Source organism: Ursus maritimus, unplaced genomic scaffold (genome assembly GCF_017311325.1).
Source record: "Ursus maritimus isolate PB19 unplaced genomic scaffold, ASM1731132v1 scaffold_2, whole genome shotgun sequence".
Classification (NCBI taxonomy): domain Eukaryota; kingdom Metazoa; phylum Chordata; class Mammalia; order Carnivora; family Ursidae; genus Ursus; species Ursus maritimus.
Window position 1 is genome coordinate 91,792,386 of NW_024424452.1, and position 16,778 is coordinate 91,809,163.

At 38.3% G+C, this 16,778-nt stretch overlaps 1 protein-coding gene across 5 annotated transcripts in view; it reads left to right on the top strand.

Annotated features, from left to right (window-relative positions):
• Positions 1-1,520: 1,520 nt before the first annotated feature.
• The window catches only part of ANGEL2 (angel homolog 2), an 18,773-nt gene continuing 3,515 nt past the window's right edge, over positions 1,521-16,778 (top strand). The window contains exons 1-8 of one of the 5 annotated variants that reach the window (XM_008701155.2): positions 2,278-2,457; positions 4,622-4,947; positions 9,470-9,726; positions 10,391-10,460; positions 11,770-12,191; positions 13,107-13,233; positions 13,648-13,705; positions 15,859-16,022. In XM_008701155.2, the coding sequence (XP_008699377.1) occupies positions 2,399-2,457; positions 4,622-4,947; positions 9,470-9,726; positions 10,391-10,460; positions 11,770-12,191; positions 13,107-13,233; positions 13,648-13,705; positions 15,859-16,022 (1,483 nt within the window). In that variant the 5' untranslated portion in view covers positions 2,278-2,398. Of the gene's footprint in view, positions 2,458-2,527; positions 2,612-4,621; positions 4,948-9,469; positions 9,727-10,390; positions 10,461-11,769; positions 12,192-13,106; positions 13,234-13,647; positions 13,706-15,858; positions 16,023-16,778 lie in introns of those variants that run through there. The other 4 variants (XM_008701156.2, XM_040636342.1, XM_008701158.2 and 1 more) reach the window with 4 other exon arrangements.

The window sequence follows — 16,778 nt, forward strand, 5'->3', positions numbered from 1 at the left end:
CCAGGACCCCGGGATCATGACGTGAGCCAAAGGCAGACGCTTAACCAACTGAGCCACCAGGTGCCCTTCAGCTTGGGTCTTTATCTCACGGTTGTAAGTTGGAACCCACTTTAGACTCTGTGCTGGGTGTGGAGCCTACCTAAAAAAAATTAATTTAAAAAATTCTGTTGTGCTTCAGATTCACCTCTGGGAGCAAGAAAAGAAATACCTGGATTTGGCAATCCATGAGGCACACCTCTTTGGTCATAAGTTCATCTGTTTCTGTCAAATGAATACATAGGGCATCTTGATGGGAATTGCAAAACTGTTAAAGGGTAATTCTAAAAAAAAAAAAAAAAAGTAAAGTTATACAAAATGATTTTATTTAACTTATTGAATAAGGGAACCAGAGAGATGTTACAGTCTGTTTCAGGAGAATCCAAAAAGCAGACACTTTACAGATCAGTAATATTGACCTTGCAAATGGAGGCAAAACTGGCTTTTCTACAGAGGAGGAAAGTTCTCCCCCCCATTGAATAGAACTCATTCACATGTTCGTAGATAATAATCATTTGAATTACCATCAGTTCTCAACAAGTTAACATTAATCACTACAGAATTCTAAAACAGTCATTCACGATAAAGGTGAGTATCTTTTAGGATCAGACAATCCTCCAAACTCCAACATTCTAACATCCATTAATCTCTTTTTTAATTATTTCAAAGTGCTACATTTCTCCTTACACATCACAAACCAGAGGTTATAAGATGTATTAGAGGGAGAAGTTTCTCTTCATTCTCAGATCTGCTCTAATTCTGGTCCTGTGTTAATCAGTCATTCAAAAATGTCTTATCTACAATCTGTTGTGTACTTAGCACAGCACTAGGTGGGGTAAATTTTGAAAATAATGGGTCATCATCCTTGCTCATGAGATACTTACTATCTTATTACAGAGGTAAGACATACAAGATACCAGTCAATACATTTAATAAACTGCAAAATTTTGAGTGCAACCAGAAAATAGGGCTGCATAAAATAGAAATACATCTGACCAGCACTATTCGTGCATTATGTATTCATGAATTTTGCCTATATACTAAAATGTATCTGTAACTCTAAAAATCAATACTTGCAAGTGCCTTTTCTTTTTTTTTTTTTTAAGAGAGAGAGAGAGGGAATCTTACGCAGACTCCACACTCAGCTTGGAGGCTCAATTTCACAACCCTGAGATTATGACCTGAGCCCAAATCAAGAGTCTGATGCTTAACGGACTGAGCCACCCAGGTGCCCCCTCAGATGCTTCTGCAATCATTCATGCGGAGTGGTGAAAAATTTAATTGTCCAACCTGCATGTTCCCAGGTGAGGCTGAAGGAAACAAAGCTTGCCCTCGTTTCAGCTCTCACACTATAAACAAGTGTCCTCTTCACAGTCTATTTAGTACCATGCATTTCACATTTTTGTGCTTTTTGTTGGTGATTCTGCTGTTTAAAGTGGCCCCCCAAGTGCAGTTCTGAAGTGCTGTCTAGTGTTGCTAAGCACGTCTGTGAGGTGACTTGCAGAGAAAATACGTGGGTTAGATAAGCTTCACTCATGCCTAAGTTGTAGTGCTGTTATGTTATGTTATGTACCGATTAGGTGACTAAAATGTAACCAGAGGCTCACGGGAACCCCTGTATTTCCACCAGAGCCTACAAAAACAGTGATTCTGCCTTCCAGTACCCTTTCCCCCTCCCCAGTTTATTCTTCCTTCTTCCTCAGTTTCTCTCTCTGTCTCTGTCTCTATCTCTCTCGGAATGGTCTCCGCTTAAGTAATGCTTTCCAATAACCTAGCGTCCTATACTAAATTTGAGGAAAGACACACAGGACACACGCATACACTTAAAAGTGACCCCCGTGGATGTGTTCCCTCAAAATTAACTGCAAAAATCCCTGGTACCACAGTTCTACGGGGACACAGAGAATGGTATTTCCCCACCTTGGGCATCCGCCTTTTGCATCTCCCAAGAACATCATAAAAATACGCTAAAACATATTTTTTTTCTTCTTAGCTCTCACGCAGTCAACCACCCCGTACCCTCCGGTAGCCTTCATAAAGCCCTTTAGCCCTTAGTTTAGTTCTTGTATCTTTAAGAGAGAGGTCAGGTGTTTGCCCTAATCCGAAATGGCTGCGCGGGCTTCTCCACACTCTGCGCATGCTACCTGAACGCAATTCGGGGTTGAAGCAATTCGGAGTCTTTCGCGGCGCAAGATGGGGACTTGGCGGCGGGCGAGCCTGAGCCTCCCAGCATGCCTTGCAGCCGGGCCGGGAGTCCCGACGTCTAGTGATGGGGAACCCCTGGTGCTTTGGGCCGCCGGATCGGGCGTAAAGGTTGAGGTTGAGCCCGGAGCCTGGGAATTGGACGCCCGCGGAGGGGAAGATGGAAGCGTGGCGCTGTGTGAGGAGGGGCTACGGCCGCTGTGTGGTGGGGAGAGGCCGGTCAGTAGGGCTGGGTGGCAGGAGGGAGGAGGGAGGAGCGGGGGCGGGCGGCCCGGGTTAACCCGGGGCGGGGCGGGCTGGGGGAGGAAGGAGGAGGAAGAGGGTCCGGGCGGCGGTGCCGCCGGGACGAGCCTCCGGAGACCCCGAGGGATAGGTAAACCCGGCACGCAGCCGGCGGGGCGTTCGGCGGACGGGGTCCGGGCTGGGCCCGGGGCTATCGGTCGCCGGCAGGGTCGTGCCTACCCGACCTGGCTGGGCCTTGGAGACCCGGCCCATTTCCCCTGCCCTGCCCCCGAGCCAGCCCGAGCCCCCCGATCGCCGGCCTCCTCCCAGCCCTCAGCTCCCACTGGGTGCTGAGCGTCGGCGGGGAGACTGCCGGTCCGCCGTAGGTCCGGGGGTGGCCTGACCCCGAGGGGGGCGCGTGCGGCGCACGCACGTCCAGGGGTTTGTTGTTTCTGGTGTCAGTGTCTCTCACACTTCAGTCATTTGTATGCCAGCCTTTAAGGTTGTTAGCAAATTCTCGTTCCACACTGGTGTGTACTACATTTTTTCTTGAAATTGACTCATTTAAAAAAAAAAAAGCACTTCAGTAATGCTGCCTATATTAGCGTCGCCCTAAGCAGTATCCACGAAATCTTGGGTTTGACGTACTCATTATGGGTTTTTCCTAATAAATACTTAGATGTGAAAAATCAAAAAGTTTAATTGTGTACCATGTGAAACGGACTGGTGTACCGCACCTGGGAAACACAACACTGTATTAATTATTATATAAATTATGGGGATCTGGTTTTAATCTCCTGTAGTCCGGGGCTTGATGATAACTCAGTTCAACAATGTTTTCCTGAGTACCAGCTGTGTGCCAGGCACTGTGCTAGGCACTTGGGGAGAGACCGGGATTAAAATTAATAAGAAAGCTCTGGCCTTGAAGGAGGTCATCATCTTGAGAAAAAGACATCTATATAAGTAACTGCATATATAGAGAATAAGTTTTGTAGGGCGAGAATTGTATTTCAATATGGTATTCTATTAGGATAGAAAGCGTCTGGAGCAAGCACCTAAATCTCTTTGGCTTTCAGAGTTGTTGCAAAGCAGAATAGGATGTCCATGTCATGCCTTTAAAGATTTACAATTAAGCTGAATTTAGAGAACAATTTGAGAATGCTTAAACAACAAAAATACATCATAAAAAATTTAAATGCCTTTAAAATGAATGTATAAAAATCAAATAACAGTAAATACAGTTTAAGCAAAATTTCTTTGGTGGTAGAAGTAGACATTATTAACACTATCGTGAAAGTGCACCTTTAATGAATTCTGGGAAAGGATAGAAGTCCTCTGAATCCAAAATTTGGCCAGAGTAGTATGGTAAGAAAATGGTGCTTAAGTTGCATTGTTTCTTAAGAGAGCCCAAGAGCAACATAACTATTCAAGTTAATGATAACACTACTTTGGAGATATTTTGGATGATCAGTAAATTGGTGCTGTTGGGTTTGAAGTATTGGTGAATTATTAATAAGTAGTGGCTATCCCATTTCATTTCCCTCAAGGAGAGGCATGCCTTAAAAAAATAAAAAAAAGATGGAAAAATAAATTATCCACCTACTGATTAGCAAGAGAGGTAGTTTTGTGAAGTTGTGATAGGTTTTTGTTTTCTTAGCTATACAAATGTTCGGAAATATGTAATCTTGGTGTAAAAAACTGTTCAGAAACATGTTTCTACCCCAAACCCAAGTTGGAGGAGAGAGTCGCTTTAATTGTACTCAGCTTAAGTGTTCCATATTGAATCAAGTATTACATTTGCCGTGGATTTTATGGATCCATAGAGTTTATTTGATATTAGAAAGCTACTCTGAAAACCAGTTTGATGGTTGGTTAATCTCTCAGATGAACTGAGGACTTTTTGAAGTGTGTGTGGTATTTTGGGAGGCTGGTGGATTCTATGTTAAGTATTTCGAATACCATTCATAGGTGTTTAGAGAGAGTTTTGAGATGTTGCTACTAATAATTAAATCATGGCTGTTCCCCCTCAACCATCCTTCATGATTTAGAAGTCAGATTTTAAATATTAGACATTATCTTCCCTTGAGGAAACAGATTTGGATTTTGGGTACTATAGCTGAACAAATAGTGGTGCCTCAAGGAGTGTATTTATTTCTTTTAGATACCCCATGTTACCCCATCACCAGAAGAGTCTGGGCAGAGATTGGACGACACCGTGGGAGAATCTGCAAAGGTGTTGCTGGAACAGACATATTTCTAGTTGTATGAGGTGGCCTGGACATTATTCTCGTGTTCCTTACCCATACTTCAGTAGTAGGCATTTTTCACTAAATTGGAGACCACCTTGTTTGTTTGAGTCTAGAACTCCGTTTCAGTACTGGAACTGGAGACCTGACAACCTGAGCCAGACCTCTTTGATTCATCTCTCTAGTTACATCATGAACTCTGAGGGAGATGAGCCTTCATCAAAACGAAGAAAACACCAAGGTAAAGGTGACATTTATCTTGGTGCAGAAATAGACAGAAGCTGTAGAATTATTGAAACTTTACTATCTAATAATCCTTAAAAACTCCTCCAGATTTTGGAGGGGTTTAGTATTTATTTTCAGCCAATAGTTTTCCATTAGGAAAAAGGAAATGATTTTTTAAAATTAGGTCTTTATATCTATTTTTATCTTTTATTGTGTATTTCTGGCAGTAAATATAGAAGGAACTATATCTAGAGAGAATAAGGTTGGGAAGGAATGTACGACTAAGTAAAACATTAAGTCTAACTTAAGAATAATTATCAAATCCATTGTTTTTAAAACAGAGGTTCTTAGACTTCCTAGAAATTGGTATATGTTCTAGGGAGTCCACATATCTATTTAAAAAATTAAATTTCATGTTTTTATTATTTATTTATTTTTTTGAAGATGTTATTTTTAAGTAATCTCCACATCCAACGTGGAACTCAGACAACCCCAAGATCAAAAATTGCGTGCTGTAGCAACTGTGCCAGCCAGTTTAATGCTGGCTTTTTTATGTAAGACAAAAGGATATTCTTAAATAGATGCAATCATAAATGAAAGATATTTTCTTACAGAATAAGATTTTAGCTTATTCAGTATATTTCTCATAGTGGATTCTATTGATATAACCTTGAGAGACTGGGGAAAGTTTTATCTGTTAATAAGGGAATGACCTCTTATTGAACTTTGAGAAACAGTTTTTTTCTAAATATGTTGATCTTTTCTAGTTTTGTCATATTCTTTTTACTCCAAATAATTCACAAGACTCCCTTTGTGCTGCCAGCCCTGCTCCTCCCCCAAAGTATATATGAATTATCTAAGTAGAATTTTGAGTTATCTTTCTTACTGAGCAATGGTTTTCAGTGAAGAGAATTCCTCTGACGATACTTGGAAATAGACCGTGTAGGTGTTAATGTGTAGGGAGCTCACAGAAGTTTGTCAAAGGAAAACACTCAAAGTGAGTCTCACTTGGAAGTGAGAGCTAGAAGGTTAGCTCGAAGTTAGTGCTCTTTTAAGTGGAAATTCTGCTACACATTTGAGTAGAAATTTTAAGCACTGGGAGTGAAAATCTATTGGTATAATACTTGATCACAGCATGTGTTCATCAACAAATATTTGAATGAATGAAAGGTGTTAGAGGCATTAAAATTAGGTTTCTAAGAACAATCAATCCATTATCTATAAGTCTAGGGCTGTATGATGACATGAGATTGCTTTTCATTCCCGTATTCGTTGTTCATCAGGTCAGCACACTACTCTCTGGTTTAGCCTTTTGTAAATCTGGTGTGCTCTCAGCGGAGCTGTGGCGTACTAAAGTAAACATGGGCTCTCATTCCGCTCCACCACTAATTGTGTGGACTTGGACAGGTTAGGGAACCTCTCTGCTCCTTGGTTTCCTAGTGTGAAATAATGCCTGCTTTGAAAGCCTGTTGAGGATGAAATGAGACATGTCAAAGTGCCTAATACATTGTCGGCTTCATAGTAGGTACTCAGAAAATCCTGGTGGTGGTGTTTTCCCTTTAACAGATGGGGGATTACATTTACATACTGATAAACTTTGATTGCGACCTGACTCTTTATATGTCCATTCTTCCTAGGTGTTGTGAATAAGGAAAATGCTCTTCGTTAAGCCATATTTGTGACTTCCGATAACTCACTAATACTTTTCCATCAAGAGAACAGCCTTCTAACTTGCCTGTCACTTTAAAGTGGCATTTGAAGGATTTGTGTGACACAATTATGACTTTTTAATTAGGCACCCTAAAAACCTGATCAGGCCTATTGCTTACTTTCTTTGATTCATCTGTCTTCTCTGCTGTGATCACCTTGTTCCTCCTGACATGGAAGGTATATAAGCTTTTGTAGTGTGAATTTATGTTGTGAAGTCTATGAAGGCCAAAGATGGTCGTCTCTAAAAGTCGTCTTCAAGTTGTCTTCCATGGAACCCTAGCATTCAAACACATTTCTGTATGTTTATTAAAAGCAAATGTGGTCAGGAGAAAATATGTATTTATACGCCATCGTCCCAGCCCCAGGATACCAGGAGTTGATGGTCATGACATGAAAAGTAATGTCAAAGAGTTGTACAAGGTCTAGAAGTTTGAAAGCCACTCTGTTAATTAGGTAATCTCATGATTTCAGTTATTTCAAAAATGGAATTGCAAAAAGAGTTGGCTTACAGACACTTGTCCGGACAATACAATCTCAATGCCCTTACATATACATATTTTACAAGAAAATATCAACAACTTCTCTGGACCTTCATCTTTCATATTTTAATGTGGTGGTGACAGCAGGATAGTGCTGTAACTTTGTGATGGTCGCTTGTATTTTGTTTGCATGACTAGAGCCCTTTGCAGCTCATATACCTATGAAGACTGTGATTTGTGGCTAAAACCATCATAGACAGTCCCCAGTTTATGAATGAATTGTGTTCTAGGTAATTAGTTCTTGAGAGTCAGTTGTTCGCCATCCATTTCCGTTTCCCCCATGGAAACTGTTACAAATCTCAGAGTAGTCCTGTGGAGTCCGTGCAATTAGCTGTAGTTCTGGGCCTTTGCAGGTAGGATTCTCCATGTTTAGCGAAGGATACAGAAGGGGATAGTTTTTCCGTCCCTTTCCTGACCATAGGACAAGCTCCAGGCTAAGTTCTATAATCCTGGACGGCTTTTGTTTAGTTTGGTTTTCCTTCCATCCACCTTTTTTTCTGGACCCTTCTCCTCAGGCTCTTAGTACCTTCATGGTATCGTAAGTCTCCAACACCCCTGTTCCACCCAGACCTCACTATTCATAAAAATGATCTTCCTCTTCTAGCCTCTGGTCAAAATGTCTATTCCCTCCGTGCAGCCACTATCAGCATTTAGATTTTGAGGAAAGCAATCTTACTAAACTCGTTTACCAGAGGGTATTTTTAAATTTCACTCTATTGGCATTTTCATGGAGTATATTGATACTCTGATTATGAATATATCATCATTGTGGAAGATTTAGAAAAATCACCCACAGTCCTTCCACTCGGAGATAACTGCTCTTAAAAATACCAGTACATTTCCTTTTGGTCTTTTTTTTCCCCTGTGTATAGAATTATTTTTCCTCAATTTAATTTTTAATTGGTAGAATCTTAGGCATTGTAATCCAGTAAAGTGAAAACTTCAGGCAGGAAAAGGGAGGTATTCTAGGGCTGAGGTGTTTCCTGTAAATTTAATCATGCTTGAAAATTGATCTCCAAATCTGTTCTCCCAAGTTCTTCCCATTTCTTGTTTTCCCCTTCTGTTGAGCTCATAGATTCTCTAGAAGTTCCACATTTTTCCTCATGGCTTCTATGGCAGTAAGAGTGTCCTCCTTCAGTGGGGTGAGGGAGACAAGATCAAAGGGGTGTATGTATGTATATTTGTGTGTGTGTTTGTAGGTCATTTCTAAGTCGAAGACTGCCTATATTTGCGAAATCTCATGCTTTTTGATTGTCTTTTCATCACTGTCAGGGTACACGTGTCTTTGCAGAATATAAACCATCACACGTTCCTGGTTGCTGCATGCTAGGTTCTTCAACCAGCCCTTGTCATTTACTAGCATTCTACAACTATGGTATCTTTAACTTTTGCTTTGGTGTACATTAAAAAGACATCTTTTGTTCATTTTGTCTGCATCGTTCCATTAAATACCACTTCCATATATTGCCATCATATACCATTCATGTCTAAACCAGAGTTCTGAGATGAGTCATTTCTAGAACTTAATCATTTGATAATCTTATCTTACTAATAGGAAATAAACTATTGAAAAGCCAACTGTGACATACAAATACAGTTGACCCTTGAACAACAGTCTAACTGCGTGGGTCCACTTAAACGTGTACTTTTTTGATAAGTACAGTACAGTACTGTAAATGTATTTTCTTTATGATTTTCTTAATAACATTTTCTTTTCTTCAGCTTACTTTATTGTAAGAATACAGTATAAAATACATATAATAGACAACTTATGTGTTAATCTACTGTTTATGTTGTTGGTAAGGCTTCCAGTCAACCGTAGGCTATTAGTAGTTAAGTTTTGAAGGAGTCAGCAGTTTTATGTGGATTTTTAGCTGCACAGTGCCCTTAACCTTCCCCTCTGCCCCTGCATTGTTCAGTGGTCAACTGTATATTATCCTGGTTAGGAAATTGCTGAGCATGTCTGGCAGAGCCACTTCTTAACCATAAGTAAGTGAGAAACTATACAGTCTTAGCTTTATTAACACTCTCTCAGTCTCCAAAATGACTTGCTAGATCTTTTAAACTTGTTTTATACCTGCTGGTCAGTCATTATATCACTGTACTGCCTTTGTAATCGATTTGATGACAACTTCTAGTTTCTTAGTGCTGTGTTGCCATTTCCTAGGGGAAAACATTCTGTTCATTGCTTGCGGGAATTTTTAAAAGGCAAGAAATAACTTACATGCAAGGTGATATTTCATCTGTTTTTCATTAATTATTTATATTTTGTTCAATATATTTTAACAGGCACAATACAACGACACTGGGAATATATATGTAACCATAACAAAGACAAGACGAAGATCCTAGGAGACAAAAATGTTGACCCCAAATGTGAAGACAGTGATAACAAGTTCGACTTTTCAGTGATGTCCTATAATATACTTTCACAAGATTTATTGGAAGACAATTCACACCTGTATAGACACTGCCGGCGGCCAGTTTTACACTGGAGTTTTAGGTTTCCTAATATTCTGAAAGAAATTAAACACTTTGATGCAGACGTAAGTGCAGAATATCATCAGAATTCTTCCCATAAGAAAAGGTCATTCGTGAACTAAATGGTTTTATCCCTTTTGTTTGTGGGGTAGGAAGGGAAGACGGTTTTAAATGCAGTGATGGAACAGTTTATAACAATGCGTCATGACTTCCAAAGAGGCATTTGCTAATGGCTGTTAGTATAAATAATCATTGAATTTTCAAAAAAGACCCAGGAAGTTCTGCTTGCCCATCAGTTTTGAGACAGGGACTGGCAGTGTGTTAAATATTCAGTAAGTATTCCTATTGATTTGAAATGTAAGTCATGCCTGTAAAAATCTACATACATTGAAAGAAATCACCTTAAGAAAGGACTAGAAGGATTTAGTATTGGTGAACATTGTAATTCAGAAAAAATATCTCAACATATAAATTTAAAATACCTCTTTTGGGAAATTCCAGTTTTGGATAGTAAGAGAGAGAGAGCTTCATGTAATTAAAGGCCAAGTTTTTGGGGACTGATCAAATCTAGAGATATTAATTTGGTAGTCTTAAGAAAAAAGCATTATGTCTTTTTATTTCAACTTTCGTTAGGTTTTTAGAATTTTAGAAGGCTGTTTTTAAAGATGAAAGCATCAGAAAATTCGTATTTGCTCTCTGTTTTAATTCAAGCCATTTTTTTCTTCCAAGGTACTTTGTTTGCAAGAAGTTCAAGAAGATCATTATGGAGCAGAGATCAGGCCAAGTTTGGAATCTTTGGGTACAATGTGACCTTTATTTTAGCCCAATTTACTGAGAAAGATTTGTGTATTGTTAATGTGCTAACAAAGATGTATGGTGTATTTAGGCAAAAAAATCTTAATTTTGAAAAAACTTAATACCCATTTCAAAAGGTCAGGAAAAAGATTGAGGTATTTTAAGTGGGAACTTTTGGGTTGATATATAATTTTATTTATTATTATTATTTTTTTAAGATTTATTTCTTTTGGGGGTTTGGGGCAGAAGGAGAGAGACTCTTAAGCAGGCTCCACGCTGAGCCTGCTGTGGGGCTCGATCCCACACTCCTGAGATCACAACATCAGCCAAAACCAAGAGTCAAGACACCCGGCCAACTGCAGCAACCAGGCCTCCCTTGATATATAATTTTAATTCAGACAGAAAAGTATGTAAGAATCTCTTAATGGATTCCTTTCCAGGAGTTGTTCTACCCACCACTAGACCCCTAAGTTTCTGAGTTCCATATCAGGGACCATTCTGTCTGATTCATCATTATAACACCAGTGTCTACCAGTAACAAATGGGTAGAAGCTAAAAACCTGTTTGATGAATGAACACTTCGAGAAACAGTTCATCTATTTAAGAAATGCTGCCTACTTTGCATTCATTCCTGAGCACATATTTTTTGAATGCCTGCTGTATCCTGTGCACTAGTCTAGGCTGTGCTCTAGCAGTGAGCCAAAGGGTAAGAAGTCTCTGTCCTTGGGGAGCCTACATTCTGGTGGAGAAAGGCTGATAATAAACCAAAGAAATACTTAAATAGCATATGAAGTAATGATAATTTTGGACAAAAGCAGGAAAGTAGAATGGGTCAGGTTTCAATTTTAAACAACCAGAGAAGGTAACATTTGAGCAGAGACTTCAAGGAGGTGAAGGAACGAGCCATGCCTAGAGCCTTCCAGACAATGGAAATAGCAAAGCAAAGGCCCTGAGCCAGAAGTGCCCAAAGGCATGTGGTGAAGTGTGTGTGGAGTAGAGCAAGCAAGGAAGAGTCAGAGGCAGAGAGGTCAGAGAGGGGGCTGGGAGGGTGTAGGTTATCATAAGGCCTTACTGTCTTTGTCATGACTTTTCCTAGGATGGAAATGAGAGCATGATCATACATTAGCGTATTTAAGACTGAAGTCTGCCAGTAAAGAGACCCATTCCTAGGACCTAGACCCAGTCCCACACTTAACATCCTGCATTATTAGTGCTTTGGAGAATCCACTTTGACAAGAGATATTAGGAGAGCTGTGTTTTGCCATATATATTTATATGGCAGTCCCCATGTTAATTTTCTTTCTTCCTCATAGGTTATCACTGTGAATACAAGATGCGGACCGGAAGGAAACCTGATGGCTGTGCCATATGCTTCAAACATTCCAAGTTTTCACTCTTATCAGTGAACCCAGTGGAATTCTACCGCCGTGACGTTCCTCTGTTGGACAGAGACAATGTTGGATTAGTGTTACTCTTGCAGCCCAAAATTCCGAGTGCTGCCTCTCCTGTGATCTGTGTAGCTAACACACATCTGTTGTATAACCCAAGGCGAGGAGATATTAAGTTGACCCAATTGGCAATGCTTCTGGCAGAGATTTCCAGTGTTGCCCATCAGAAAGATGGCAGCTTCTGCCCTATCATTATGTGTGGTGACTTTAATTCTGTTCCTGGTTCTCCGCTCTATAGTTTTATAAAGGAAGGAAAATTGAATTATGAAGGACTTGCCATCGGCAAGGTAAGTGCTTGCTTCATCATTATTAGGAGGCGGACTTAGTCTCTCTGTTCATTGTAGTGTGAGGATACTCATTACATGGCTGTTTGAAAACCTTGGATGACCTGGGACCCTCGCTTTACCAAGTTATGCTGATGTTCCCCAACTAGTAATGAGTAATGATGCTCGCTTGGTTGAATTTCATCTTTTCCATCTATTCATGGCAACATTCTGCTTGGAGGAATTGGCAGGCAGCAAAAAATCCAAAATGAGGGAGAAGAAGAAAAATAAAAGCATTGATGGACATTAATACTTCATAAATAAGCTACTTCTCATAATGGGGTATAACAGAATTTTGAATGTTGGATGTGGGCACTATAGTTGGCAAAAGAGTAACTTAATATTTCTTTATTATGTACATTTTCCTTTCCATAATGGTAAACATTTTAATTTCTTAGCTGACTATATCCCATACTTCTCTCATGTTTTATCTTCATTGTGCTTTCTGTTGCTTACTTCAGATCATTTGATCTTCAGGATTTTAACCAAAATAAGCTCTCCACCACTGAGGTTTGAGCCATAGTTTTAAAATTTTGTAAGAGTTGATCTCACTTAGTATTTTATATACATTTTATATTAATATAATTGCAGGTAGCAAAAAAGGAGGGGCAGTATTAGTCCAAGGTAATAGATCATATAAATGTGCCAATTAGAATGACATGTACAGGAAAGGAGAATATTGCCATTTTTATGTAAATAATAACTGCTTTCTGAATTGTATTTCAACAAGATGTCATAAGCACAAATAATCACTTACTAGGATGAATAAAGGGTAATACATACCATTCTTGGATTTCCTCTTATTTAAGACATAAACTTTTCAATACATAAACTATTTAAAATCTATTCACTTAAGATACCTGTTGAAATTTTGTTTAGGTATCTGGCCAGGAACAGTCTTCACGGGGACAAAGAATTTTATCTATTCCAATCTGGCCCCCAAACCTAGGTATCTCACAGGACTGTGTGTATGAGGTACGGCACTTACCAAAGGTAGAGAAGACAGGTAAGTGTTTGCAGTACATTTGGGCAGTCTCCTTGATAATAGTGTTCCATTTGAAGACATCAAACGAAATTTTTCAAGGGATAACATCTCAGGGATGAATATTCATATATAAAAACATGATACCTGCTTATTCCTTTTCTTAATGAATTCTAAATTTACCATTCTTAAGTTGACCTTCCAAAATTATCTGCATGAGTTACTCGCATGTTGCTTTGGAAATGTTTTCATTTCAGTTTTGCTAATTATGGAGACCATCAAAACATAAAGGTTCCCTGATGGAACGTTTAACTTTAGGCATCTATTGAAACTAGACATGTCTTGAATATCATTCCTAGAATAAGGGGACTATTCTATTGCAAACTAGAACAGAACAGTATATTGAATAGTTTAATATGTTCTTCTTTGTTCTTATAGACAGTGACCTGACACAGACAGAGCTGGACAAAACAGAGGTCCTAGTGACAGCTGAAAAGTGAGTTCTGGAAAGTAACAGTAGACATTTACTGACTTTAGTTGAGCAAAAAATCGTTTCTCAAAAATCACTTGGATAAAAAATGAAAAAGGTGTTTTTCCATGCTGGTGAAGAATGATGGCTCCTAACTCAAATAGACCTGAGTTCCTAACCGTGTTCCATTTTAGCTGTGTGATTCTGAGCAAGAAACTTAACATCTCTGAGATTCGGTTTCCTTATCTATGCTTCGGATAGTTGGGAGGATTACATGAGAAAAGCATGGAAAGCTTGATGTTTGATTCATAGTAAGGGCTTAAACAGTGTTATTTAAAGCAAAGAGCCTGTCCATGGACCTGGAGCAGCTAGAACTCTGAAATATATTGCTATTACATGTTTAAACAAAGGTCAAGATTACAGGAAAATACCTTTCAGATTTCAGGAGGATGCTTAGCCTCCTTTGACTTACTAGATCTCAAAACAATCTGTAGGAGAATTGATCCAAAAAAGAATATGCCAGTATAAGTATTTATATTTAAATTATATAGTTTACATAAATATTTATATCTCTTGAACTACAGGGAAAAGTTACCAAAGGTGGAGGGGTGAAGGTGCCCTGGACTCCTTATTATTAAAGAAGCATGAATATTTGGGGCTATGGTTGAGAAGCAGATGTATGTGAATATAGCAGGATGGAGATTGAAATCTTGTCTCTTTCGGAGATTCTTAAAATGTTTTGATTTTATATTGTGGCTCTTTTATTTGTTTTAATTTTTGTTTTAACATTTATATTTAGGGACCAAATTAGAATCCCCTCTTATTCATTTTATCTGCTTTCTTCTCGGTCTTATTTTATTTTGTATACTTTGTATTGAGAAAATATCATCTCATGTACAAGAACCTAGTAAGATAGGAAGCAACATTTTTTGAATTTTTAAAAAAGAATATTTAAAAATTCATGATTAAACCTTTCAAATACAGTAAAAATTTCCCCAAGATTTTTTTTAAAAGATTTTGTTTATTTGAGAAAGAGAGAGATGACGAGCAGGGGGGAAGGGTAGAGGGAGAAGCAGACTCCCTGCTGAGCAGGGAACTGGATACAGGACTGGATCCCAGGACCCTGGGAGCGTGACCTGAGCCAAAGGCAGACCCTTAACTGAGCCACCCAGGCGCCCTCCCTGAGTAAGATTAATAAAAAGGCAAACCCAACAAATACTGTGTTTTGAGTAATTCTAAAATCTTTTTATAACAAAATGAGGTATAAGAAAAGATACTTTTAAGCATATATAAATGTAGTGTGCTTATATGCAACGCTTATATCTATAAACCAAAAGATTTATAGTAAGAGAACAGTTTGCAGGAAACCTATTTTACATTTAATAATATTGTAAATATAAGTCCTTAGACATAAAACGTTGCTAAAAGTGGAAAGTAAGGGCATTTTGAAAGAATAACCTTTGTTCTTTGACATTGAGCTCTTTAAAAGGCATCTTTATGTGTCTATCGTAAGCACCTAAGATGGTGCCTAAAACTTAGTGGATATTTGTTAAATGTTGAATTTTTAAAAGCTTAAAAAAAATTTTTTTCCCAATTAAAAGATCTTTAAACTTCAAGATGTGTTTATTGGAAATGATTTTTAAACTCTTTAGTACATCACATGTATTTGTAACATGAGATAAATATAAACCATTATAGAAGCTGTTTTAAGATGCAGTACAAAATTATCTGATATGTCGTAGCAAGAATAATCGTAGAAAAATATAGCCTCTCTGACATCAAAACTCTGGTGGCTTCTACGTAACATTCATAAAGGCCACTTTTTCTTTCTTAAAAATACAACAAATAACTTATAAATTGTTTTAAAATACATATTTATTAGGAAGTGCAGGCTCTCAGATATGTTTTATTAATAATAATAAACCACATCATAAATAATAAATCATATTAATATGTTAATAATTGAGCTTTTACCCCACGTATCACAGCCTTGTTAATGGGTTTTGGATATCACCACAGGAATAAAAGAATGCCAAGTTGTGATGTGGTCTGTTTAAATAAAGTTTGTCTGAATGTCTGGCTTTGTCTGGAAATTAAATGAGAAAGTGCTTTAAACAGGAAGGATTCTGAAAATCAAGAAAAACTTTATGGATGCTAAGCTATTTTTCTTTTCAATTTAGATTATCTTCAAATTTACAGCACCATTTCAGCTTGTCATCTGTTTATTCACATTATTTTCCTGACACTGGAATTCCAGAAGTGACCACTTGTCATTCCCGAAGTGCCATAACTGTGGATTATATTTTCTATTCTGCTGAAAAGGAAGATGTTGCCAGGCAGCCAGGTAAAGAACGCAGGATTCTTACACTGTGCTTGAGAAGACGGTAACTCCAACCTCAGGGCTGAGGTCGAGAAAGTCAGCTAAACATCTAGGTGAAGTTCTGAATTTAAAAGTTAAAAATATTTTGAAATTGGTAATGTATTTGAGTAAATCAGTTAATCACCTGCAAAACATGGAGGCAGTGAAGCACCTCAAAGCAAATTATTGCCTAAGAATGATATCCTTGGCTCCCCCTTCCAGTTCCAGTCAGCTTCTGAGTTATGGGTCTCTCATATTGTCCTTTGGTTTTACTTACTATAAATTTACTGGGGGTGTGTGTGTGTGTGTGACAGCAAAACAGAGAGTTTTGTACTTAAATTTTACTAAGGCATGCTGCCTTCATCAGAGGACCTTGCTTATATTGCCAGCAATAGACAGTTTTGTCATGTCGACTCTAGAATATTGGATCTTTCTGAAAAGAGAAGTCCATTATATGAATATGTGGTTTCAAAAAGCAGAGGTGATAAAACACTTTTCCTTGTATGATTCAGTGAAAGTATGGTTTTAAATATTAACCAAAGGATTTAACCTGGAGAAGAAAATGTAGTTTAAAATGACTGGAAGTCAGAAAATATCATGCAGAAAACGTCACAAATCCAAAATATGGACAGCTGTTTTGTCTTTTCTGATTCTCCCTTTTCTTTTCTTTCTTTCCTTTTTTTTTTTTTTTTTTTTTTGTGCTTTCCTTTTCTCCTTTTCTCTTCAGGTTGTGTTTTCCTT